At 38.6% G+C, this 26,475-nt stretch overlaps 2 protein-coding genes across 3 annotated transcripts in view; both read left to right on the forward strand.

The window, feature by feature from the left end:
- The first annotated feature begins 212 nt into the window (after positions 1-212).
- On the forward strand, positions 213-4,452 carry calm3b (calmodulin 3b (phosphorylase kinase, delta)). Its single transcript, XM_066646479.1, has 6 exons — positions 213-623; positions 1,556-1,586; positions 1,685-1,828; positions 1,924-2,030; positions 2,192-2,327; positions 2,645-4,452. Exons 1-6 carry the CDS (start codon positions 621-623, stop codon positions 2,671-2,673), a joined length of 450 nt encoding a protein of 149 aa, XP_066502576.1. The 5' UTR covers positions 213-620; the 3' UTR covers positions 2,674-4,452.
- A 1,444-nt stretch (positions 4,453-5,896) lies between these two features.
- The window catches only part of pcxa (pyruvate carboxylase a), a 172,607-nt gene continuing 152,028 nt past the window's right edge, over positions 5,897-26,475 (forward strand). For both annotated transcript variants that reach the window (XM_066645625.1, XM_066645627.1), the window contains exons 1-7: positions 5,897-6,265; positions 12,042-12,183; positions 12,942-13,126; positions 15,288-15,453; positions 16,779-16,924; positions 18,091-18,208; positions 18,746-18,897. In XM_066645625.1, the coding sequence (XP_066501722.1) occupies positions 12,042-12,183; positions 12,942-13,126; positions 15,288-15,453; positions 16,779-16,924; positions 18,091-18,208; positions 18,746-18,897 (909 nt within the window). In that variant the 5' untranslated portion in view covers positions 5,897-6,265. The remainder of the gene's footprint in view (positions 6,266-12,041; positions 12,184-12,941; positions 13,127-15,287; positions 15,454-16,778; positions 16,925-18,090; positions 18,209-18,745; positions 18,898-26,475) is intronic.

Genomic DNA, 26,475 nt, shown 5'->3' on the forward strand with positions numbered 1-26,475 from the left:
ATACCAATGGACAGTACTAAAATACTTTTATATAAAAAGCAAATAAACAAACAAACAGGTTGTACTGAGAGTAAACTGTGATGTGATGCCTACGTCTTTAAGAGCGGAGAGTGTTTCCTCCTCCCTGTGAGGACTCCCTGACGCATTGCAGGTGGATGTTCACCAATCCCGCGCTGCTCTCTAGGTCAGCTGACATGCGCCATCGCTCTGCTACAAACTGCCTCTCCGAGCCGTTCAAACTTGGAGGTGGTGAGACTCGCAAGCCGTCATTTAGAAGTTGCCCGCCGCTGAATTAGTGCAGTTTGAGACCAAGCGAAACAGCAACGAATAATATCTGCATTTTACAAAAAACAAGGTGAGGGGAAAGCCTCGTTATTTGGCGGATTTATTTAGGTTTAGCAGCGCTTTGGCGCAGGGAGACTATAGAAACGGGTCGGTTGTTAGGAAGTGCTTCGTCCCGCTTTTGACCGACGCACTGAGGCGGAGTGATCTGGAAATTTGGGCGCACACAACCGCTTAGCTGCGGGAAGAGCCAGCCGACAGCCCAGCGACAAGACAGCGCTCTGTGTAATACATCTGCGCACAGGATTCAGTGGCTACTTTAGTACTCCGATATAAAAATGGTAAGTACATTATTAAGGCTTTAGTTTGATGTCGGCGCAGTATAGTGGCCGCTTAAAGTGGGAGTAAAAATGCTGCGTGTTGTAGTGAATGGGTTAGCCCGGCTGCTAGCTAACAATTGAATCGCTCTGGTGCGGCGAAGGTCCACTCGGATCTGAAAGGTCTCGGCTCAGAGTGTTAAATACCCTTTAGGTGGGTAACGGTCAGTTGACCTTATTAAACCGGGTTTAATGGAAGTGGATCTGCTGATGCTCAAGGGATGAGGTCGTTGGTGAAATTGTGGATCTTTCAGGCCCAATGCAGTACGATCGATGAAAATCAACTGCGGTTGCTGAATACTGACAACTAGGGCTTATTTAAGATGGGGGTTTCTTTTGTAGAAAGCTTGAAAGACACTGTTGGCATAGGATATGTTACATGTTATACTGTGTATGAGTATAATAGCTACGTACTCTGCGAATAGTACCCATTTATATGAAATAACCACATATATGTGAATACTGATGAACAAATTCTGTAACGAAAAGGGTGATTATATCAAAAAGTAAACAACCTAAAACGACAGCTTATTCTGGCTTAAATCTTGTATTCCATTTCAGCGAAAATAATAATTAGACAATGGATAAAATAGATGCCACAAAGTGTAAGTCTGCCAAACTATATGATGGTTTCATCCATATGGAGATGTAGGTATACCGAATTTTAGCAAGCAGTAAAACATTTTACAATGCTGCATTTCTTTGTCCACTTTTGAGACTGGTGATGGAAATAATTCTGGCCATTTATTATAAACCAGCGAAACAGAACACTTGTTTATTGTACCATGGCATTGTATAACTTGCTACCTCTACCTGTAAAACCTGCAACGTTACTATATATTTATGTGTTTATTTATTAATTAACTCATTATTTATTCACCCCCACCCCTTAACAGGCTGATCAACTAACTGAAGAACAGATTGCTGGTAATTACACATGCTGAAGAAGCCCTTTATTTAATTTTTTTATTCCTTAAACCACCATCTACATGTTTGATTCAACATGTCTTCTTATTTATCTTAAGAATTCAAGGAGGCGTTCTCACTTTTTGACAAAGATGGTGATGGCACCATTACCACCAAAGAGTTGGGAACTGTCATGCGGTCTTTGGGACAGAACCCAACAGAAGCAGAGCTGCAGGACATGATCAATGAAGTTGATGCTGATGGTGAGAGGAATGTTTACTTGCACAAATGGGTAGAATTACTTGGACAGTGAGGAATGTGCTTTGTCTGTTTACAACACTTTTTAATTTAACCAAAGGTAACGGAACAATTGATTTCCCCGAGTTCCTCACCATGATGGCAAGGAAGATGAAGGACACTGACAGTGAAGAAGAAATTAGAGAAGCCTTCAGAGTTTTTGACAAGGTAAAGAAGAGGGTGTTCAGTTTCAGTGCCCTCATTCACACTTATTGTCCTTTGTGTATTCTTAGGCATGTTTCAGGACTCTGACAAATATTTGCATGTTATTTGATGTTCCATATGTGTTTGACTTGGCCATTGACAATATTTTATTTCTTTCTGTATAGGATGGAAATGGCTACATCAGTGCTGCAGAGTTGCGTCATGTCATGACCAACCTGGGTGAAAAGCTGACAGACGAGGAGGTTGATGAGATGATCCGAGAGGCAGATATTGATGGTGATGGCCAGGTTAACTATGAAGGTTAGATTACACAGGAGCTTTTTTTTTTTCATTTTGAAATAATAAATATGCAATTTATTCAGATTTGATAACAATTTCAGTTCTGATATTCATTTAAAAATAATGTCATATGGATTTAACATGTCATGTGGATTTGTAACATGTCAATATAGCTTTTGGGTTCATCAATGTTGCTGAATTTTTTGGTGACCGTAGTTATTTGGTGGTCTTTAGATTTTAATCAATATGCTTTTTTTTTTTCCTTTCCCCCTCTTTAATATTGATTAGAAAATACACGTTAACTTATATTTATTGGAAGTTTTTCATTACTTTTTCAGAGTTTGTCCAGATGATGACTGCAAAATAAAACTGGAAATCCAAAGGACTACAGCAGACCAAACAGTGGGCAGCACTCTCACTGTCAATGTTCAACAAGCATTCACAACCATTCTCTTACTGCTTCCATTAGTTAGTTCTTTTCTCCTTTTCCCTCTTTCCTTAAGTTGACCTCTCTTCTGCTTTGCCTGTGTTTTTTTTTTTTTGTTTGTTTGTTTGTTTTTTATTTTTAATTAATATAAATACCTTTCAAATGATCAGCTTATTTTCCTTGTCTTCACCCCATTCAGTTATTATTAATATTAATATTGATTTTCCAAGAAAAAAAATCAATTAACTATTTGCATATACACTAAGTTATGAAACGTACATATGATGGTGATGACAATGTAATACATGTATCAATATTTTAAAGATTATATAACATATATGGCAAAGAGCAATGCATGCTTTATTTTGTTTGGCATGTTTCTGTGCTTCGCGGCTTGCCTCTTTTTCTAACTTGCTAGCTCTCCTTTAATTGCATGTTTCTCATGCAACCTCTGCTCAGTGGTCTTAGAACTGTATGGTGAACAACCATTCATGGATTTCAGGGGCTTTTAAAGACAAAAAAATGGTCCAAAAATGTCCACGTACTGTTAGTCTGATAGCTGCAGTTTGGTGTGGGTCTGTAGTAACTACCCAGAACAGATGCTCAGGAGCTGAGGAAATGTTCTGTAGAAGATGGTTTGACAGAGGGTAGCTCAGAAATGGATTAGGGGACCAGTCTTTGCTATTGTTTGGAATTGTACTACTTATTTACATGTCCCTTCTTTAGGTGGAGGGTGGTGGCTGTTAACTACAGGGTTTTAGTCCTAAACAGGAACCTGCATTTCCAAGTTTCTTCAAGAACCTCTTAGTCCTGTCCCAAGCAAATTGCCATCAATCTATTCTAGACTAGAAAGAGTTAACATGTCTTCTCAGAAAGGGTTTCCCAGCTGTCCAGCTGTTTTTCTACAGACAGAATTTAGATGTGTGGAGCGCTTGCAGTGTGATGTTTCGTACTGAAGATGTAGAATAATTTTCACGTCAACATATGGTCTTATAATTTGATGCTGCACTGTGTCCAACCATGTCATGTAGCTTACTCAGTGGACCATTTCTGGATTTGGGCGGGGGGATCATTAAATTTGTGTTTAAGCTGTGTTCATGATTGTTCCTGCAGGGTGTTGGCCTATGTTTGTCTGTTAATCTGGGAACATGGATCCTATCTCTGAAATGTCTGTGAGAGTAGCCAGTATTGGTTGCTTCTGCAGATGGTATTGTGTTTTGTCTCTACTGCCCAATAACCGTTGTTTATAGATCCTTGGAGGATCTATACCATGTTACCAGGATAGACGTAGCACATGCTACATGTTTTCAGAACTACCTTGAGGTAGAAATAAGCAAAGGTTAGGAAATTGGAGTTCTCTATTGAAGATACATACAAGGACTTAACTTGCAGGAAGAGTCATGAGCAATGCTTGTAATGTTGCATCCTCTAAACTTTTTTTTTTTTCTTTTCTACTGTTATGAATGTATTTTTTTAATTGTCATTTTACCTGTCTTATTCGAAGGGCTGGTTTCCCAGAGACCAAACAAGCATTTCATTGGACTAAAAGAGGTTCAGTAATGAATCTCCAGTTTAGTTCAACACTAGGCTTAATCTCTGGAAAGGCACCTCTCCTTTTTTGAGCTCTTAACATAATTTAGGGATAGTTAACTTATGCGTTCCATTGCAGAACTGTTATTCTTGCTAAATAAACTTCTGGGACTTGTGTTTCTATTTTAAGGCTCTGGTGTGTGTGTTGTTCTTTTTTTTCTCTCTTTAATTATCACAATTCACTCTGTCCCATTGTAGCTGTGTAAATTTTCAGACATGACAATAATAAACAAAAACAATAGTTGTGCTGAAGTGCAATAGCCAATGCACATCATTGCATTTTATGCTCATCAGTGATCTAAATGTGTGAGGGCAGTTGTCTTCTGGGTGGAATAAAATTTAATTGACAATTTATTTTTTCCCATTAAAGTAGATTAAAACAAAACAACTAAAGTAATGCATATATTATTAAAGTAACATTAATTTTATAAATTAATTCCCTGATACATACAAAATGTTTTTTCTTGCTGTGTTGTTCTTACTTGAAGAGTACTGAATGAATTCCTTAAGACACTTCAAAGACCCCAAGTTTTAACATGTCCATGCAGTGTTTCTTCAAATGTCCTGAGACCCATCATCAGCAAAATAAGCAGTTAGTCATGGCAGAGCATTTATGCTCTGAAAAAGCAGCGCTCCAAAAATGGATATATTATAGACCCAAAGAACAAATCCTGTTTATTTATGGGGTGGGGCATTTTAGCTGCAGGCGATGAGATAGAAGTGGGGACCAAGTGTGTAATAATTGATCCAAACATATTATGAACATGTAGAATTATATCTAATCAACTTTTAAGGCAGGAGATTTGTGTCTTGGAAACAATTTGTAAGCATGGGCTTTTACATTTACAGCATTTAGCAGACGCTCTTATCCAGAGCAACTCACAAAGTTCTTTGTGTTCAGACAGAATGTGTATCATAACTAGTACAAATAGTTTAGGGTCCAAATTCCCTCTGAGCTCAGATGATTGTCAAAACGGACCAGTGCTGATATCTAGAAGGAATAAATGCTCAAACCTAGAAGGAAAATCTAGTGCTCATACCTAGAAAGAAAGGAGTTAAGCGCAATAACTCATAATTAGTAACTAAGTATTTTTGATTTGCAGAAATAATTTTTAGGGGGTTAATTTGTGATCAGAGGCACTTATGTAACTTGATTATTCCTGATTGTAAATAACCTGAATGCCTCAGCCACTTTATTTAAAACTCCCTCTTCGTGGCATTTTATCTTTGCATTCAGTGTGGCTGAGCAAATATTCATCTAATGTGGCTCTCTCTAATCGCACACTTATTTAAAAGATTATCCTAGCTCGTGCCCTAAGTAGTGCAAACTGAAGGGACTAGAAGGCCGCCGAGAGCCCCATGCAAATACATGGAATATTCCTGGACGTGTAGATCCTCCCACCGAATAGGAAATAAAGGGCGAAACGGCCAATGGGAATAAAGTTTTTTTGAGTGACAGCTGAGGGGACCCATAGCTTAGTACCAATGTCGAGATCAACCAATGAGGTGAATGACAGCAGCGTTAAAATACGGGCGCTTGGGTTCCGGTCGTAGCCAATAGATTAGTGGTTTACAGACGGGTGGATTAGTAATTCAAGAAAAGTGGTGGCGTGTAACATGTCGGTGTTGCAATGAGAACCAGTAGCATATGGTTTCAGGCCTGAAATAGTTATAGAAACCGTGCACATACATCAACCATACACATTTAACAGACTTATATTAAAGCAGGGCCTGCTGAGGCGGCTCCGCTGTGTGCACGCTGAGCTGTGCAGAACTGTAAACACTGGCGTGAAAGATCGGAGCTTCACCGATTCACTGCATTTCAGTCCCCTCTCGGCGTACACGCAATATTCACAGAGAGTTACGCACGGACTGCACGGGTCGGACGTTTCTTGAGACTGCCTACGATTCCGGGCACGTAATTTTCGCTAGAGGAGAAAAGGTAAGCCTTCCTCCCATAACGGTGTATTACTGAGGCACACGAGACACCTAGCATAGAGAAGTATATTGTGGGATCCACGCCTTAGACAGTGTATACAGAGCGGTTAGCTGGTCAGTCTTCTCTATCGATTTTCATCACCCTGCCTACTACTAAACGGTCTAAACAGTAGCTAACTGTTAGTTAACATACCTGGCTAGCACCAGTCTTTTACACTGGTTTATCGTATGCTTCTTAACCACGTGTCACGTGAAGCCTACCTTTATTATCGTCACCTCAAATATCGCAGAAACCTGCTTTATACCTTCTCCTCACTAAATAAATTAACCGTTCAAGCACGTGCTCCTTTCCCTGTCTTAGTAAAGCCCGCTCCTTCAAACTAACGTTAACTGACACTAAGTTACTCTAGCAGTAATGTAGGCCAGAGACTACACAACTTTGTGGTGGAGGAAGGAAGGAAAAAACTTTCAGTGACTACACAAACACTTTTAGTTCTAAGTTCGTTTAGCTGTTGTTGTATTTCTGCCCATTGAGCAACAACTTTGGAAAACTTTTTAAATTTGTGTTTGATGTTTAGAGTTGTTCTTTGAGTTACTGCTTTATTTATTTATGATGTATGTATGTTAGGGTGACCAGGAGTCCTCTTTTACCCGGACATGTCCTCTTTTTTAGATTTAAAAAAGTCCGGGCGGAATTTCACAAACGTCCGGGATTTTGTTTTTCTAGAGTTTACATAGAACTTCGAGAAGCGTTTCGTTCATAAACTAGTCCCGCCCCCCCACTCCGATTGGTTCGCTTGAGTGAGAAGGGGGCGTGGTGAAGTAGACTAAAATGTTCTGATTGGACGGTCTGACTGTAGAGCTACCGTTATTGGTCGATAACATTTTCTGTAAACATTTAATTGGTCAGTCTGCATGTTAGTAGTCCTTGTTTACGTCAGGCAAAGCTCATGTACCTACCCTCATCTCGAGCAGCTATGCCGAAACGTAAATATAAGTTCTCGGGTGAATTAAAAAAGAAATTCCCATGTTTCCCATGTGTAGCAAATAAAGGTGTAAAGGACCTAAAAGCGCACATAGGTTTAGCATACAACGGCAGCGAGAGCTTATTACCCCCCCCCCCTTTTTGTCCTCTTTTTCACCATCTCAGATCTGGTCAACCTAATGTATAGACTAGACGTTTATTTTGGAGTTAAATTCCACTTTGAGCTATCAATTAATCCCCTAAACCCTCATGTCTGGTCATCAGTATTGTAAAAGCTAGTTCACAGAAAAACATTGTTGACGCCACCACTCACCTGCAGCACAAAACTGCATGCCTCATATTGACAGGGTTGGTTCTTTACGTAAATGATGTAACAAACCCTGGCTCTCTGAATTTTCCCTTTTGAGGCTGTCTTTGGAACACTGCCCTTCAAAGCTACTACCACTTTTCACTATTTAACTATGCATTTATTATTATTTTTTTAATTTGTGTGCTCACAATACCAAAATAAACCCTAAAATGAGTCCAAACGGCTTGAGTTTTAAAGGTTTGTTTTAAATGGCTTTTTGTTCTCTTGTCTTTTACCACAATACTTTGTTTACTATAACTTTTATTTTATATGTTCAGAGACTTATACAGATAAGCTACAGTGCAAATATTCAATAGCAGTTCATTTCTGAGTTTAAACATATTTGGAAAAGTTTAGATATCTAATATTAGCATGTTATGCATATTTGGTATTATTGTAATCTTTTATGAATTTTATTAAAATACTTCAGAAAAGTCTGAATTAAACAAATGCTTATGAGTAGTAACATCAAGAAGATTGATTTTTCAAGTTGTTGAGCTCAGAGGTTAAAATTCTTTAAGTCCTTTACAAATTTGTGTGTACCATTTTGTATTTGGAGATTATCTGCATACGTTTGTTCTTATTTAGTGTTCAGTACATAATAAGGTCATCATGTCAATTGTCAGCTTAAACGTTTCTTGTTTACAGTAGAATCAACCCATATTTACCTATAAATTGAAATTGCTACTCTCATCTTTCAGCATGACTGGTTGGTTGACTCAGCTTACGTTTCCTGAAGTGGTCTTAAAACAAATGGCCACATGTTTTATTCCAAAAAATGCTCATAGTGTTAAGAAACAAAGTATCAAAAAATGTAGCATTTATTTTAATCAGTCTATCCTGAGGCTTTAGCGTTTGATTAGGATCACATATTCCCTTGGAATGTAGATGAATTGCCATCACAAATTGAGCAACTTGTACAGGTAAAATTTCTTTTTGGATGCCAACTTTTTAGTGAACACAAGGTTCCATCAATTAAGCTCACCAAACCACTGGGTTTAATTTAAAAAACAAATCCACAAGCTTGACATTTTCTACCTTGTTTTCTTGACAGTGCTCTTTGTGCAGTCTGGTTGGATTATTTCTTCAGGATGTTTCTGCACAAAAGGTCTACAATCAGTTTGGTTCTGTGCTAAATTTGTGTAATGCCCAACATGCAATGAATGAACTCAAAGCACTTAAAGAAACTTTACTCCAAATGTCCATTATATATTTCTACGTTTTTACAAGCTACAGCAATGATGTCAGTTTATACCCACAAGTTCATCCGTGTTCTGTAGTTTTACATGCGACTATAAAAGTTATACAGGTGTTGCATAATATCTTCTCTCTTAAGTCTTGCTGATTGTGTAAAACTGTGTAATGACCTTATACATTTAGTCCCAATGTTCTTGTACTCCCTCCCATATCTCCCAGGGTTTTCTGTGTGTTATCATAAGATATGAGGCTAATTTTTAAACACTGGTTTATATTAATTGTAGGTTATTTTTTCTTTTGCTTTAGATTGCAGTTATGACAGAAAATGCTCCTTAAACCCAGTTGGTTTTTGTAAAATCAACATTTTCACAAATATTGTTACCAAAGACGCCTTTAACACCATGCTGTAATGATGTAATTAAGAGGGCAGTGAAATCGAAGCTGGTATAAATATCTTGGCTCTTGATTTGGTCTTGAGAAAGCAACTGCTTAGTCAGTTCTTCATGTATGACTGATGGATTTTCAAAGCCAGCAGGTGTTGGACAACATGATACACATGCACACGTTTTGAGAAACTCAGTGCCTCTTGTTGAGCCAAACTATGACATGTGTCATAGCCAGATGTGGCATTGCTGGTACCCACATTACAACCACTTTCTTTTCTGACAACATTATAGTATGAATAAAACAAACAAAAAAAAAATGATGAAACTGTACTTTATTTTTCTGTGGGCTCCCTAGAGGCCATTCGACTGGCAATCTGGAGGATGGCTGGCACAATTTTTGCTTTTTCTCTGATCCAAATCTGCCAGTAGTGGTGTCATGGTGCCTGCATGTGACACTGAGAAAACTGAAATCAGTTTTGTGAATGGTGCACAGGTCTTTCTTTTACTCTGTCTCTGTCTGTCTGTCTTGTGTGCTGTGATTTTTTTTTAATTTATTTATTTTTTTTTATTGGACCAACATTCATCCAGTTATTAGTTGTAACCAGTTCCGCTCCATCAGCTGAACATGCTTTGTCAGAGTAATGTGATGTCCAACACAACCTCTTTTTTACACTGTCACTTAATGCTTGGAGTACTGAACCATTAGTGAACCCAAAGTAAACGAACGATGAATGACAAATGCAGACCTAAAGCACACACTAGCTGCTTGTAAAAGTCTTCAAGCTACAATAGTGATCACATTTGTTTGTAATTAGATGCGTCATTAGATTACGTTGTATATCTTGTGCTTCTCTAATTTTACAGAGGAGAATCACCCTTTAGTTTGCGAACACAGGGAATTACAGTCTTATGTTTCATGATTGTAGACTATACATTGTTGGCCATGAATAAGTCCACTTTTACTGAAACATGAGAATATAGCTTGTTGGTTAAAAGTTCTCAAGCCACAGGAGGCACCTCCCAACTCCACAGGCCATTCTTACTTTCACCACCAAATTATAGTCCACAACACTGTGGCTCATTGTTTTTGACGCATCCTGATTAACCTGATGGAATGTTGTCAAAAATGTTGTTTCCTCTACAGACCTTTGTTTAAAAAAAAAAAAAAAAAAAAATCACACTGCATTGATACACTATGCCTGTTCTCTGCAATCCTGAGTGTTCAAAACTTTTTTTTCTCTCCTCCCTTTTTCTTTTTTCTTTCTATGTTGGTGCAGCACAGTCAGTGTATTGTTGCTCTGCCTGTGGAATGTGATCTTCACTGAAAGAGAACAGACTCGAACTGGGCCATTCCCAGAGGTTGGCAGACATACAGACAGAAGGATATGAGACACCTTAAGTGTACTTCTGTGATTAAAATGGGTAGATTGTCACAAACACCCTTTCAAAAAAAAGTTTTTAAAAATGTTTAATCATGTGTATGATAAGATTGACCTTGATAAGTCTGACCTTGGGTTTGCACTGGCATGTTTGCAAATTGTTCTGTAAAGAATGATGAATTATGACGGAGTATGTGTTATAGCTACACACAACAGCTGCTTCCACTAGGTTTGAATTATTTAATGTGTGACATTAGTGGAATTCAGGTAATACAGTAGGTCTAACTGATAATATGGTCTAATAGTAGGTCTAACTGATAAAATTTAAAATTTATATTTAAAATAAGAACCCGTCCTACGTAGTTAATAAAGGGTCCCTATCTTTGCCATGTTTTGGTCCCTTTACCTTGCTTTTATGATCCAAAATCATATAATCCCTATAATCACATCATAATTCACCCTAAAATACCAATGGCACTCATTTCAATTACCTCTGGTGAATGCCTTGTGTTGTGCTTCTTTCAAAGTCTGCGGACGTTATAACACGACTATGACCGGGCACAATGGGCTTTGCGTGTTGCACCTTATTTTTTGAGATGACTTTTATGCTTTAAAACTATATCAGTTTTTAAGTACTCAAAACTACGACACCTTCAGTTTTCTATTATATTGAAGCTTTGAAATCCTAATTCTTGTATGTTGGAAATGTATCTGTACTGAAGTGTCACTGCTCACATTTTCATTAATTCAATAGTTACTAGGCCCTAGAGCTAGCTTTTGGGGAACATTGTGTCTCTCCTCATGACTCACTCATGAAGGCCTATTCTCATTTCATTTTTCCTCCGTCTTCACCCTCTTCCCTCCTGAGTTTAATATCTGTTGTTTACTCAGGTGTATGAGTCCCCTCCATTTGCTGCTCTGTTACTCTTTAAATGTTTTCAGTGTGATAATCTAACAATAGCACAGTGATGTCTTTTTGTCAGTGATATGTTTTTCTCTCTCTGAAAGTCTGAGAATGAGAGCTTTCTCTGTTCCAGCTAATCCTGCTCTATTAAAATAAAAATTCACAAAATGTTGCAGTACCAGGAAAAATGAGTATATGTTTGCAGGGTATTGGTGTTAGTCAAGTCAGGGTCACTTGGAGGCAAGTGACCGCCACTCTTTATTTTTTATTTATTTATTTATTTATTTTTTTTTGGGGTGACTGACACTCATTTTCACACTCGCAACTTCATTTATTTGTAATTCGTGAAGGATTTCGTTTCTGTACCCTTGGATTTTATGGCCCAGTTTCTAAAATAATCTTATCACAACGTCTTTAGTAGCCCTGCTTCACTTTCAAAGACTGCACAGTAACTAATCGCCTCTCACTTATCTGAACAATTAACACTGTAGTTTTCCATCACAATCCTGTCTAAAAACCTTTTTTTTTTTTTTTGGTTCCTCCTTTTATCGTTTTTTCCCTTATTGCTCTCTTTCTATAGATGCTGCTGAAGTTAGGGGGGATGCGTGCTGCTATGGGGGTGCTGGCGATCCGGAGGGCATGCCTCCACTTCCGCTCTGCTCACACTTCTCCACAGACCCTCGAGTACAAACCCATTAAAAAGGTCATGGTGGCCAACAGAGGTGAGTAACAAAGCGTCATGATACAGTACACCACCAAGGCAGAAATATAGCTGCATCATAGAATGATATATAAGCTGCATTCTTTTGAAATGGGCCCTTTGTGTTTGTTTACCACGGGATTAGAAGCAGTATGCACATACCACATTTTAGTGCGTTATACTCAATAAACCCTCTTTTATCAAAAACCTTATAGTTCAGCATTAATCTTTTAGACCCCAAAAGACCCCATATTTGAAAGTGTATTTTACTGCAGTTAAAAAAAAAAGTGGTTGGTGTTGCCACATTTGAACACAGACTTCTTAGTAGTTCAATATGAACCTAATTTATTAAGGCTACATAACCCTAATAGTAAGGGGAACTATGAAATGGCTAAAGAAAGACCTTTGCCTTGAGATAATTTCTGAATCCTTATTGGTATCTAGAATAGCAAACATAGTCTGGACATACTACAGTCTTAACCTGGTACATCTGTTGCAAAAAGTCATGCTTAAAAATGGAATATCTAAATTCTGTGAAAAAAGCAGATGTAGTTATTCAGTTTCAATCCAAATGCACTGTGGCTAGGAGACATTTTATCATAGAACCTGGAGAAAAAAATATAATTGGCATTGCAATTGGAATGTGACCAGTCTGGGGTGTAGTGAGTCTGTTTTGCTGGTTCAAGTTGCATCTTTAGTAGTGTTTGTCTAAAAACGCTTCAGCTATAAATGGTATAAATTTTTCCCTAGCGATAAAATATATAAACCTCCTCCTTTCAGGTGAAATTGCTATCCGGGTGTTCCGAGCATGTACAGAATTGGGGATCCGGACAGTGGCTGTGTATTCTGAGCAGGACACTGGTCAAATGCACAGACAGAAAGCAGATGAGGCCTACCTCATTGGCAAAGGCTTGCCCCCAGTTGCTGCATACCTTCACATACCTGACATCATCAAAGTGGCAAAGGTCAGGCTGGTGCATGTTCAGATTGCCTTGTCTCTGTATGTCTTTTATTTATTTATTTATTTCCTCCCTCTTTCCCCCGTATATGCAACCATATCTCCATGTAGCTTGCAAGTAAAAGAATACCTGCCAATTTGCACTTTGCAATCCTCACATTTGCCTTAAACAACAAACCTACAAAGTTAGACTACTACGTTTGTGAAATGCTAATAAAAACTGAAAACTGATTATGATTTAACTTTTAAGAAACTTGGTGCAAATTGGCAATTCAAGTCATGAAATCTGCTTTGGTTAGAAAGTAGCATCTAGGAAAGGCCTGGTCCCATGTAGTTTGAACAGGTGAGTCCACAGGGGACATACTGTATCTGTTTTTAAAGAAGTTAGAATATGTCTATGGTCTATACAAAACCTGTTCATGAAGTTATTTGCACAAAATCACACTCATATACAGAGATCTCACCAGCTCTATTCTTGCTAGTTTCAGTCTCTTTGAGAATGAGCCGTTTAAGGGCTCTGTCATTTTATTCAAATAAGCTGTTTATCTGCTGTCATGCCCCACCCATCCCAAGTTTATGCTGAGTGTCTACCACCTGTGTAGCAAGTCCAGTCGTGAAATTTCCATGCTATTAAACATTCTATAGTCATTTGTCAGGGGTACTATAGCAAAGTGGAAGCGATTGGGAACAACAGTAACTCAGTCAAAAAGTGGTAGGCTCAGTCAAAAAGAGCAGAGTCAGCAAATGCTAAGGCACATAGCAGAGTCAATCGCTACAGACCTCCAAAATTTGTGGCCTTCAGTTTAGCTGAAGAACAGTGCATAGAGAGTTTTATGGAATGGGTTTCCATGGCAGAGCAACTATATCCAAGCCATACATCACCAAGCGCAATGCAAAGTATTGAATTTTAGTGCTTTGGAGACATTTTCTCTGGAGTGATGAAAAAACGCTTTTCGATGGACAAGTCTTGGTTGGGAGAACAGTATTTGTTTGATTGAGGAGGATTATGGTGTGGGGTTGTTTATCAGGTGTTAGGCTCAGTCCCTTAGTTTTAGTGAAATAGTACCAAGCTGTTATAGCTGCAAAGGGTAAGCCAACATCGAATGACACCCTATGGATTAAGAGTAGGTTGTCACTCGGGTTCATGTGTGCAAAAGCAGACATGTAAAAATTGTAATGTATACTAAGCATATTAAGATCATCATTAACATTATTCTTGTATAAAATATTTATTCCAGTGCGCTTTTTAGAACTGTGAATTCTGGCCTTCTATAAATACCTTTTGTATAATGTAGCAAATCTGGAGAAGCCTCTTTGTTAGTGTGCATCTAAACTGTGAAACTCAGCTTCTCTTATAATTTGACAGGCAAGCTCGGTGCAGTACACACATGAGGATTTATTTATTTTTTTATTTTTAAGTACGCTTTAAGTCTCATCTCAAACTAAATTAGTTTGTCAGTCATGTTGAAGGTAGAGAGAATGTGCTTGACTGCATTGGCCTGAGGCACAGGTCATAGTCTCTGTGCTGGAATGAGAAGTGAGTAGTGTCTGGTGTCAGACTCTGGGCCGGAATCTGAGCACTCTCCTTGGACTCCAGCCACAGATGTGATTCACAGTAGCCGCAAGTGTGAGCTTTTTGCCAAACTTGGACCTAAACTGTGGTTGGATAGCTGAGCTAGTGGAGAGAAACCTTTTATTATAATTAACATTTCATAGAGTTCATAGAGTTTGTTGCTTTTTACCTAGTTCTGTTCAATCTTGATGCTTTGGGCTGCACCATGTATCACTGGAACATAGCCCTATTATTGCCTTTGTCTATGGATAAACGAAAAAGCTGCAATATGGAAATAACCAATCATATGATCACTACATGTTTCATAATTATGCATGGGGAACATCCAGATTGGCCTCACATCTTTGGTACGAGCTCCTGTGGTTCATTAGATGACTCAAGGCATTCATATGACTCAACTAGTACAGATATCAGTGCTGAAGGATATTATCCACAGGTTTGTCCATTTTTTTGTTGCAGTCACACACTACTTGCCTAGGAATGGTTTATGCTAGATTGGGACATTGCACTGAGGATTTGATTGCACTTGGCAATGAGGGAATTTATTATATTTAGTAGCCATAGTATATAATGTATTTATGTTCTTGTACCGCAGGAGAATGATGTGGATGCCATTCACCCTGGCTATGGCTTCCTGTCAGAGAGAGCTGATTTTGCTCAGGCCTGTGCTGATGCTGGAGTCCGCTTCATTGGCCCTTCTCCAGATGTTGTCCGCATGATGGGGGACAAAGTAGAGGCTCGTGCTATTGCCATCCGTGCCGGTAAGCTCTGTCTTCACTTCTATCTAGACCAGATTCTCAATATGGGTTATTTCCAGGCCACAGCTCTGCAGAGTTTAGCATTCTTCCTCCTGATACACTCTCAGGATTTGGCTCCTCAACATTGTCTCAAAATTGAGAACAAAAAGATCAGTATGATACAGCTGGAATAGAGATTGATTATGATTATGGGTCCTGGGGCTAGGGGACATCCTGACTTGTTCAGATGAACTGGTCTGACTTCAGGTGGTCAAATACTTATGATGACACCCAGGAGTTATATCTGTTCAAGTCCTGAAGGTCTGCAGAGCTGCACCATTTGCTGATGTGTGCATAGCTTTTTTTGAACACTCAGAATTGACAGTGTTCATGATGCCTTAAGCATTTCAAGGCTACGTGGTTGTTTGTGGGGTTTTTTTTTTCTTCCTCCTTTCCTTACATTTATTCATTCATTTATCTATAACCGCTTATCCAGTTCAGGGTCGTGGTGGGTCCAGAGCCTACCTGGAATCATTGGGCGCAAGGCGGGAACACACCCTGGAGGGGGGCCAGTCCTTCACAGGGCAACACACACACACACACACACACATTCACTCACACCTACGGACACTTTGGAGTCACCAATCCACCTACCAATGTGTGTTATTGGACTGTTGGAGGAAACTGGAGCACCCGGAGGAAACCCACGCGGACCACACTCCTCACAGACAGTCATCCGGAGTGGGAATCGAACCCACAACCTCCAGGTCCCTGGAGCTGTGTGACACTTCATTTATTTATTTTCAGTTCTTGGTCTTGATGCTGGTTGAAGATCGAGGAGGCAGAAATTTTTTAGAGTGTTTTTAAAGAAAAGATGTTTGTATGAGGTGCTACCCTTATAGCCTAGCACTAAACCCTGATGATTTTGGAGATCATTTTGTATCCTGATCCACTACATATGAAGCACATTTTACCCTTTTTGAGCTTTTAAAACCCATGGGATGTATAAAAAGCATTTTTACCTAATTACAAGATGTTGTCATACCTCGACATGCCATGCTTTCTGTTTGCTGGTGCTCATTGTTTTATTAAACCCTAGTCTGTACTTGGTATTCTAATCTTTTATCTGGCACTAATTTTCAAATAAACTTAATTTCTCTCTCGTGGGCAATTGAACAAAATATCTCCAGGAGAAATAAAGTTGCTTTTTTCTTTTCAAGGGCATTTTAAAATTAAATGGCTAAAATAATGGCTGGATTTAATACAAACTGTCTGGACATTGTGAACAAATTGGCAATAGAGTGTGTGTGTGTGTGTGTGTGTGTGTGTGTGTGTGCGCTCTCCTGCAGGTGTGCCAGTGGTTCCTGGAACAGATGCTCCTATCTCCTCTTTGCAGGAGGCACAGGAGTTCTCCAAAACCTACGGCTTTCCCATCATCTTCAAGGCAGCGTATGGAGGCGGGGGTCGAGGCATGCGCGTGGTCCGTGAGTATGAGGTAAAGCACGTCTGCTGTCCAGAGATGAGCCAACCCCAGCTCTCAAGTATCACAGCCTGCGCTCCCTGACGCCCTGCTTTAGACTCTGGTTCTGTAGATAACAAGAGTTTTCTGTTCCCTGTAAAAGACAGGGACATTTTTATCTATAGTGGACATGGTTGCAGTGCAGTATAGTTAGAGTCTAGACCTGAAGGATGTTCAGTGTTACAATATTGTTTATGATATTTGGTAGACTTACAGATTCAATCATGTCACAGTAATGTAAGACTTTAAATGGTATAGCAAGGTGTTTGCATTGAATTCCAATCTGCCTCATCAAGAGCAGTGTTAATGCCAATACTATAACAACCATTCATTCATTCATTCATTCATTCATTGTCTGTAAGCGCTTATCCAGTTCAGGGTCACGGTGGGTCCAGAGCCTACCTGGAATCATTGGGCACAAGGCGGGAATACACCCTGGAGGGGGCTATAACAACAACCATATAAAGTGTTAATGGAAATAGCTTACTATAGATGTCCGTTCATACAGTGCCTTGTGAAAGTATTCACCCATTTTTGTTTTTACCCTTTTTTTTTTAAATTACATGTTAGATGTTACAAATGAAATGGGAATATAATATAAAATTTCTTAACATAAAACTACTAAATTATAAAAATGTAGAACTGAGTGTTACACAGTAATTTTTTTGCTTTTTCTGTAACATTGGTGATTACCACCTCATGGAGCCTTTTAAAGAGCTTCTCCCACATTCTTCTCTGCTGTTCAGATCAGCAAGAATTGTTTGATTGACCTTAGTGCCTTTTCTCATGTTGTCTTAAGTCTAGTGTTGGGATTAAACCTGCTGATTATCAGCTGGTATATTTCTTAAATATATATTTTTCTCCTTTAAGTGAAAATAAGGGTAAGAACTGTCCAAACAAATCAGAAAACATGTTTAGCATCAAAGTGGATGGATACACAGATGTATTTAATTTCCTGTAGGTGATTTAAAAACCCCTATTGTAGCAAGGTTCTTCTGACGCTGTTATAGTTTAGTATTTTAAAATACAAAATGCCATTGATAGTCTTCGTTCAGACCACATGCTCCCATTCAGTATAGGCCTGCAAAGGGTTTTTGAACCCTGATTTGCATCACTTACCCACATGTATGTTTTGTTTGTAGGAACTGGAAGAGAACTACCAACGGGCCTATTCTGAAGCACTGGCTGCCTTTGGCAATGGAGCTCTTTTTGTAGAGAAGTTTATTGAGAAGCCCAGACACATTGAGGTGCAAATCCTGGGTGAGTTGGGGAATTATTATTATTATTTTTTAAGTAGATGATCCTGAGGCAGTCTCTTGTTAAGGACTTAAAAAAGCTTATAATCTCCTGTTTCATCAGTGTTGTGTAGCAGGTTTTTCTAAAAATCAGTGTGTCCGTTTTATTCTAGAATTATAGCAGCATCAGGAAATGGAGGGGGGGGGGGGGTTCTACACACTTGAGTATTGGATGGCTTATGGTTTGGAATTGTAAATTATAAATATTTAGCAAGCTGAGAGTTTGTAACTTTTATGCTTCAGTCTAACATTTGTTGCAAGTCTTAATTAACACGTATCTACTGGGTTGTTTGCTTGGAGAAGAGTGGAGCTCAGATGGAGCCTGTTCATTGATAGACAGATGAACTATTTTGTTAATTAGGAAGAAGCAATCATTCTTGCATTCTTTGTGAAGCTTGTAACAGATGGTTGTGACTGGGGTAACAGATTGTGTTCTAATGTTTCTTGTGATGAGCAGTCTGCCTTGTTCTTTGACTTCATCAAATTTTGTGGTGTTTTGCAGGTGATAAATATGGTAATGTGATTCACCTCTATGAGAGGGACTGCTCTATACAGAGGAGGCATCAGAAGGTGGTGGAGATCGCCCCAGCAACACAGCTGGACCCCCACCTCCGAGACAGACTCACTGCAGACTCAGTCAACCTGGCCAAACTGGTATTACTCAGCACTCTCACAAATGTTCACTGTGCAAACCTTTGTTTAAAAAAACAAACATAAGCAAACTGTGTGTTATTTACAAGAACATGGACATTCTCGAAAGCACCATATGTTTTAGTAGAACATGTGTATGTTAGTGGTATACCTAATGACGTGTACGTTTCTTTGCAATTAACATCCGATTACCATAATCTCTGCCCATGAATTTCAAATGGCTGCCTTATAAGGAAGCGCTCGGACTGTGGAACCACAGCCAAAAGCCTTAACCTACACAGAAAAGCAAAAAGAAAACAAAATTAATCGAAGTGCATTCAAATATGCACTTTTTAGTTTCATTCAATGTACATTTTTTGCTCGTTTATGGTAATTAAGTGCCCCCCCCCTGCTCACATGTTCAATTCCATACACACAGCTTGTATAGTCTAATAAAAATGCCTCTTCTGTTTCTAAACAGAAAACCAGTTCTGGGTAGCTTCTGGAACCACAGCAACCTTGAACTGAATTAGTGGATACAGACAGTGAATGATTGAATAAACAGAAAACCATTTAATCAAAATAGGACACAATGAAATGGTTGCACCCGAGCCTAGTGTAAACATGCTATAGGGTATGGATAAAAGGGCCAGTCGGCTTTTCATGGATCTTCATTCAATACCTTTTTGAACGAGTTAGTGTTTGTATGAGCCACAGTTAGTCATCCAACGTCAGTAGCATACCTCACTTCTGTTTGAGCCTGAATATAGTCACGTCCTCGCAGCAAAAGTCAGTCCAAAGCCTTCCCAGTAAAGTAGAGGCTGTTAACTAAACAGAGGGGGATCAAACCTACTTTCAAGTAAACAATCCAGTTGCTGTAATATATAAATGATAAAAACAAAAGGCAACCTAAACATAGAAATGCTGCAGAGCACATGTAAAGGAATATTTAAACTTGTACAGTTGCGAGGCTTCAATGAAGACTGTTCAAATGTGCTTAACGTGATGGTACCTTGGGGAGGTGAAGACAAAAAAAAAAATCTCAGAAGCCACTGGCTTTTTTACTGGCACATTCCTACAAGCCATTTGAGTCAACATTTTTATATATATATAAAATGTATCTGTATACTTATTTCATCTTCCTTTTTGCAAGAACAAAGATCCAGTGGTTATTATACCACAAGGTCTGACACACTTTCATTTTCAACTTTCTCTGTTATTGAAAATATATCCCTGTTTGCGCAATTTCTGTCTCTCTCTACCCATTTATGGTCAGCAGTGCTTTCTAAAAAAATTTTTCTCCTTTATTCAAACAGTGGAAGATACATGAAAGGCTCTCTCAAAGCATTTCCAGTTTTTGAAGTTTGTTGTGTTCTCATTCTTCTGAAGCTCAGCTTGTTAGTGCTTTATTTAATATTTTTTTCAGGGCTGTTTTGTGGAGGCAGTGAGCGAAGGTGTAAGTGTGATTGGGTTGGTGACTATGCAATGGAAGAAGGAATGTGATTTTCAAGGAATTAAAGCAATTAAATTAAATGCTGGAACCCTGTGTATCTAGGGAGCAGTGTCTGATTTCTGACGGCAGATGGCGGTAGAGGTGCTGCAATGACGAGGCATTGAACCAGCTCGGAATCAGTGTCCCATTCATATTGACTGCTTGATCGAAGTTAACCCAAGGGTGTGTGGTGGAGGGCCTTTTCTTGTGAGCATTTTGAGCAAGTGAATTGACACTGATTATCATTGTGCGGTGGGATCAGATTATAGCGCAATTTGAGAAAGTGTTGAGTGATCAGCCGTGTGAAAAACGCAGGGCTGGAAGCTACACTCCCCTGCTCTCCCTCACTGTGATCTGCTCATTAGACGAGGTGCACTGGGTCACAGCACTCGGCTAATTACTCTTCGTGTTGGTGACAGCATGCCACTGTGTTCTGGGGTCCCTCAAGCCCCTGCAAACCACCATGCCAATGTTGAGATAACACACACACAAACAACTTGCAGGCCCAGGGAGAGATCAATCAGCTCTCTCTCTCTCTCTCTCTCTCTCTCTCTCTGTCAGTAAATATGCTTGTCGTCTCCCATTGCTTTCACTTGTTTGTTTGACTGTATATCTAAGCTATTAGTTTTATGTAGATATAAGACCTGGCGCAATACTATTGGCCTCTAGATTGCCACAGTGACCAGAGCATTGGCTAAGGGTGATTACCATTTAATGGTGAATGCTGATTACATGGGGCCATCTAGCTGCCTCTGAAATTAATTGATTTTGGTTTCTAATTCTTATGTCCCCTGTTGTGATAAATAATAGCAGTGTGCATCATCCATGATAAGTTCAAAACACTTTTATTTTATTATTATTATTACTCCCCTTTTAACTCTCCCTTTTAACTGGCAAATTCTTAACCCTTTCGTGTGAAATGGGTGAGTCGAAAGTTTGCTAAAGCATAAATATATTTTAGTAATAATGCAAGCTACATAGATAGCTATTGCAATTAAAAATATAAGATGGGGAGTAGCTCTCAATGAACAGTTAAGCACAATGAAAGTGGGGTTGAAGTGGGGGAAAGGGCAGAGTTGAACGAGTTTGTTTGGCTCTGGGATGCTAGGGCGACCTCTGGTGGCAAAATCTTTTGCACTTTTTAATTCTTGAAATAAGATCACCTGTGACTGCTGGAGTTTTTAAAAATTGTGTCCAATCACTGACCACTCTTGGACACACCTACCTTAGTCCACCTTTTACTTTCAAATACATATTTTTACAGTAGGGAATCTGTTGCTATGCAGTTTGACTGGGTCATCTTTTAGTTTGGGTGTTGCCAATCTATCAGATACAAAGAGGCAGGAAAAAAATGCTTTTGAATCAGGTGCCTCAAGCTATATATTTATGTGAATAAACATGCATATGCACAACTATCATCCTACAGCAACCATAACTACTTATAACAGTTGAAGACTGAGACTGACTCAGTGGCTTCTTTTGGCTGTGTGCAAAGTGCTCTGAGTGTGGTTCTAGGACTGTCCTGCCGAGAAACAGAATAGAGTACAGCAGGAATAGGTGAAAGGGTCTCCCTGGCCACAGCTCCAGAAACAGATGGAGTGTTTTCCTTTTTCCTTCCTTTTTTATTATTTTTTTCTTTCTTTCTTTTTAAATAAATTAATGATCTGCACATGTACAGGAATAGAGCCGTATGTGCCTTGCAAGCAACGGGTTGGCCACCCATGCTCCAGTCCATCAGTGGCCACAGCATTCTGTTGACTTTAATATTTTTGTTTGCTGTAATGTACTCAGTAAATCTGTGACATTGAGGAGTTTATATTTACATAGTTGGGTTCAAAATTATTCAACCCCTACTGCATTAAAGTGTTTTAGCAAGTTTGACCTTTATTTTTTATCTTGTTCACAATCTGATCAAATGAGGACTTGTATAATACACAAATTCAACTTAAATTACAACAGTATTTGTAGTTTTTTTTAAATATACCAACAAATGTCCTCTTTGTGATTTTTCTCATTGACAAAATTATTCAACCCCTTAATCACATATATACATACATCATTAGTACTTAGTACAATTCCCTTTGGCTGTAATAACGTCCTTCAGGCACATGTTTCTTGCAGCGATCTACAGGTGTATTAGCCCATTCTTCATAAGCAAAGGATTCCAGTTCATTTCTATTCTTGGGCTTGCATGCTGCATTCAAGTCCCACCAGAGATTTTCTATGGGATTTAATTTTGCGATGGTCCTTCCAGCAGGACAACGATCCCAAACATACCTCCAATTCTACCATGGCTTGGTTACAGAAGAAGGGCTAGAAGTTTCTGGATTGGCTAACATCTCCCAAGCTTCACCTTTGTCACTGACTGCATAAAATATCCACCCAAGACTGAATTCATGGTACCTTGCACACGGTGAAGATTCCTTGTACCTGAAGAAGTGAAACAGCCCCAGAGCTTGACTGACCCACCACCGTGTTTCACAGTAGGCAAAATGTTCTTTTCTATATAGGCCTCATTCTTCCTCTGCCATAGGGCCAAAAACTTCCAATCTTGTCTCGTCACCCCAGAGAACAGTATCCTAAAACCTTTGTGTTCTGTCCACATGGTTTTTGGCATACTGGAGTCGACTCTACTGGTGACTTGGTGTCAGCAGGGGGGTTCGCCTTGGAGTTCTGTCACAGAAGCCTTCATGTCGTGGAGTGTGCCTTATCGTCTGGGCCGACACCTCAGTACCTCCTTCTGACAAGTCCTGTCGCAGTTCTTCAGCTGTCAGCCGGGATTTTCCTCCACCTTTCGTTTCAGGTACTGGGCAGCAGTCACCAACAGCATCTTTATTCTGATGCCCAGGTAGGGTTTCCACTGTGCCTTTAGCTTTAAACTTGCTAATTATGCTTCCAATTGTCTCTTGAAATATTTAATGCTATATTTTTATATCCATACCCTTGCTTATGAAGAGAAATTACCTTCTCTCCTGACTTCTTTGACCATTCTCTGGACTTCACTATGTTGCAAAGACCCCATTAACTGTCTAGAAGGAGCTGAGTATCTTGGTCCTTTTAAATCTGCTTAATTGCTGCTCATTATGGTTCTGTTCACATTTACAGGTGCTTTCAACGCCTGATTGAAACCTCTGTTCTTGAGTGATAAATTAAGGGGCTGCATAATTTGGTTAATGAGGAAATCACAAAAACATTGTTGGTATATTAGAAAAAATATTGTTGTAATTTAAGTTGCATTGGTCTATTATACAAGTCCTTATTTGATCTGTTTGTGAACAAGGTAAAAAGTGTCAAACTTGCTAAAACACTTTACTGCAGTGGGGGTTCAATAATTTTGTGTGTGTGTAAAACACACACACGTTTAAGGAGCTAAACATACGTGAAATAGGAGAAGCAGAGCTGTTTAAAATGTATGGTTAAATATACGTTTTCATTTAATTGAGGACCAGCGGTGTAAAGATTGTGACTCACCGGTGTGAAAATGTAATTGCCCCCTTGCAATGAATAACATGTTCCATGACCTTTAGTAGCAAGAACTGCGAGCAGCATTTCCAATGAGATGATTTCAAATTATTCCATAAGAAGCTGAGCCCACCTTCCATAGAATTGCTTTACTTCTTCCGAGTATGAACTGCTTCTCATTTGAGATCCTACCATTGCATCTCTAATGGGTTCAAGTCAGGACTCTGACAAAGTCATAGACAGCAAAGGGAGTAAACCTCTTTTTTTGACAAATCCAAAATGAAAAAGCACTAACGTGGCGCCTGAATGCGTTGTTGCAGTACAACAAAATGTTGTTCTGTTTCTGCCTAGATTAGTTACAGAATCAGATCAGTGTCATTCTATTTCTGATGTAATATCTGATTCAGGCTGGTATCTGAATCTTATCTGATCTTAATATATGGGATATGTGCCATTCTAATGTGCACTATTGGATTAATAATACCTTGTGCTAGTCCAGTGGTGCAATATAGGAAACTGTTTGTGCTGGCCACACATGAGCCACAGTGAGGCATTTGAAGTTTTTTAGATTGATCGTGTTTGAGTTGTTTGTGTTCAGTGCACAACTCACTGATGCACATGGACAAAACTGTTTAGGCCGTGTTTAAAATAGGACATGCTCCCATTGTCAGTGCAGTAAATGTTATCGTTAGATTTTCTATCTTTTTCAATGTGTTTTTATGATTATTTTGAGGTATTTTGTTGTGGCCAAACTGTTAACAGTATTTGGCTGTTCTGAATAATTCAGCTTCAAAATTTTAAATGCACACACAAATTGCAAAATCTCCATGAAACAGCACAAATAGTCTGGTTTTATCTAGAGCAGCTGCTCATGACTCATAAATTTAAACATGCTCAGTGTCAGGTGCAGATTAGATGGGCATAAAAGCATAATTTCCCAGAAGAGGAAAAACACATACCATATAGCAAAGAATCAAACTGCAAATTAGTATCCTTTAACTCGGAAGAAATGTTTCAGCTGTGTTTCACAAACATTTGGCTATGCTGTATGTTCTGAGATATACATAGTTGGATATTGTTAACTGAGTATTTGTATTTGATGTATTAGGTTACTTCACATAGCTGGAAATTGTGGCTCAAATCTGAATTTTATTTTATTTTTTAGATTTTTCTTTTCACACTTCTTTTTCTTTTTGCTGTTCACACTGAATTTGTGACCTATGTCTGACATCAGTCTGAACATATCCTGCTCTAAAACTGACCTGAATGCACAAAAGGAAGGTGCCTTAGGCTATGATGAAGGCAATTTTTTTTTGTTTGGACCTAAAGGAATGGGGATTTACCGTGCAGTGCTGTATTGTAAGACCCTAAGTGTAAATTTTGTCTCCAGAGTGGAGATGAACACCATGAGTTTATTATTTTCATCATTACATTTAAGCAGTTTCATACCCAACAATATAAAATTGATATAGATCAACAAAGCTTTTCTCTTATTTGTAAATTTTAAAAACACTTTTCCACAAGTTTTATTTAAGAAATCAGATTTAGTGTGATTTGTGCTGTTCATACAGCCACACAAACATGTCTTTGTCATCATATGACGAAATGGATATGGGCCACTCTTACCTGCAGTGTAACACATTATAATATCATGTTATATTGATGACGTGAAGATCCAACTTATAAGAAAATGTTTAATTATTATGGCTAAATAATCAGAAACTTTTAATGGTTTTCCCATTCCTTAATTTGTAGGCTAATTTCAATTTCCTTTTTTAATAAACAAAGAATGCAGTTTGCAAACTTGTGTGTGTGGTAACCTCTTACTGTGCTGTTCCATCATAAGCAAGGTTCAATTTAAAGGAATGGTTAGATTAAAAAAAATACTGAGTTTTCCACTCCCCACATTGAGTCATTTAGCCAATACATTTTTGGTGTTCAGAGCTGCAAGCTGCAAGGTTAATGCTTTTATTACTTTAGAAGTTTAAAAAAAAAGAATTAACCAATTCAGATCTCATCTGGTACTTCATTAGTCACACACATACACACACATATATATATATATATATATATATATATATATATATATATATATATATATATATATATATATATATATATATATATATATATATATATTCTTTCTTTAAACCTTTGCTGTTTATAGATGAGGTCACAACATACACATTTTAGGGGAAATATGCTTAAGCCTGTGAAATACGTACTAATTCGTGCACCCAGTAGATCCGGATATAGAAGCTGAATATAAACATGCATAATTCAACATTATTCAGCTGTGCTAGAATCTGCTCAGTAAATACGGCACAATACGAGCATATCGAACATGTCATTCAAATAGTCTGCCTTATCTACAGTCTTTCAGACACATGCTGACACAAGGTAGGGCCCACAAACAAGCACACTCTGCCTTAAATATGAATAATAAACATGGATCTCTGAATTCCCTTCCATTCGTTATGTTGGCTGATTAATATGTAGGGCAAAATAACCACATTAACATTTCGTCATGGTTGGAATAAAACCTTATATCTACAAAATAGCAACAGTGCAGGAGGAGGAAAATGGTATTGACTTATAACAGATTAAAATAACAAGGTTAGTAAGCTTTATACAAGTTATTTTGTGTT

Source organism: Hoplias malabaricus, chromosome 15, assembly GCF_029633855.1.
Source record: "Hoplias malabaricus isolate fHopMal1 chromosome 15, fHopMal1.hap1, whole genome shotgun sequence".
In the NCBI taxonomy this organism is placed as follows: Eukaryota; Metazoa; Chordata; class Actinopteri; order Characiformes; family Erythrinidae; genus Hoplias; species Hoplias malabaricus.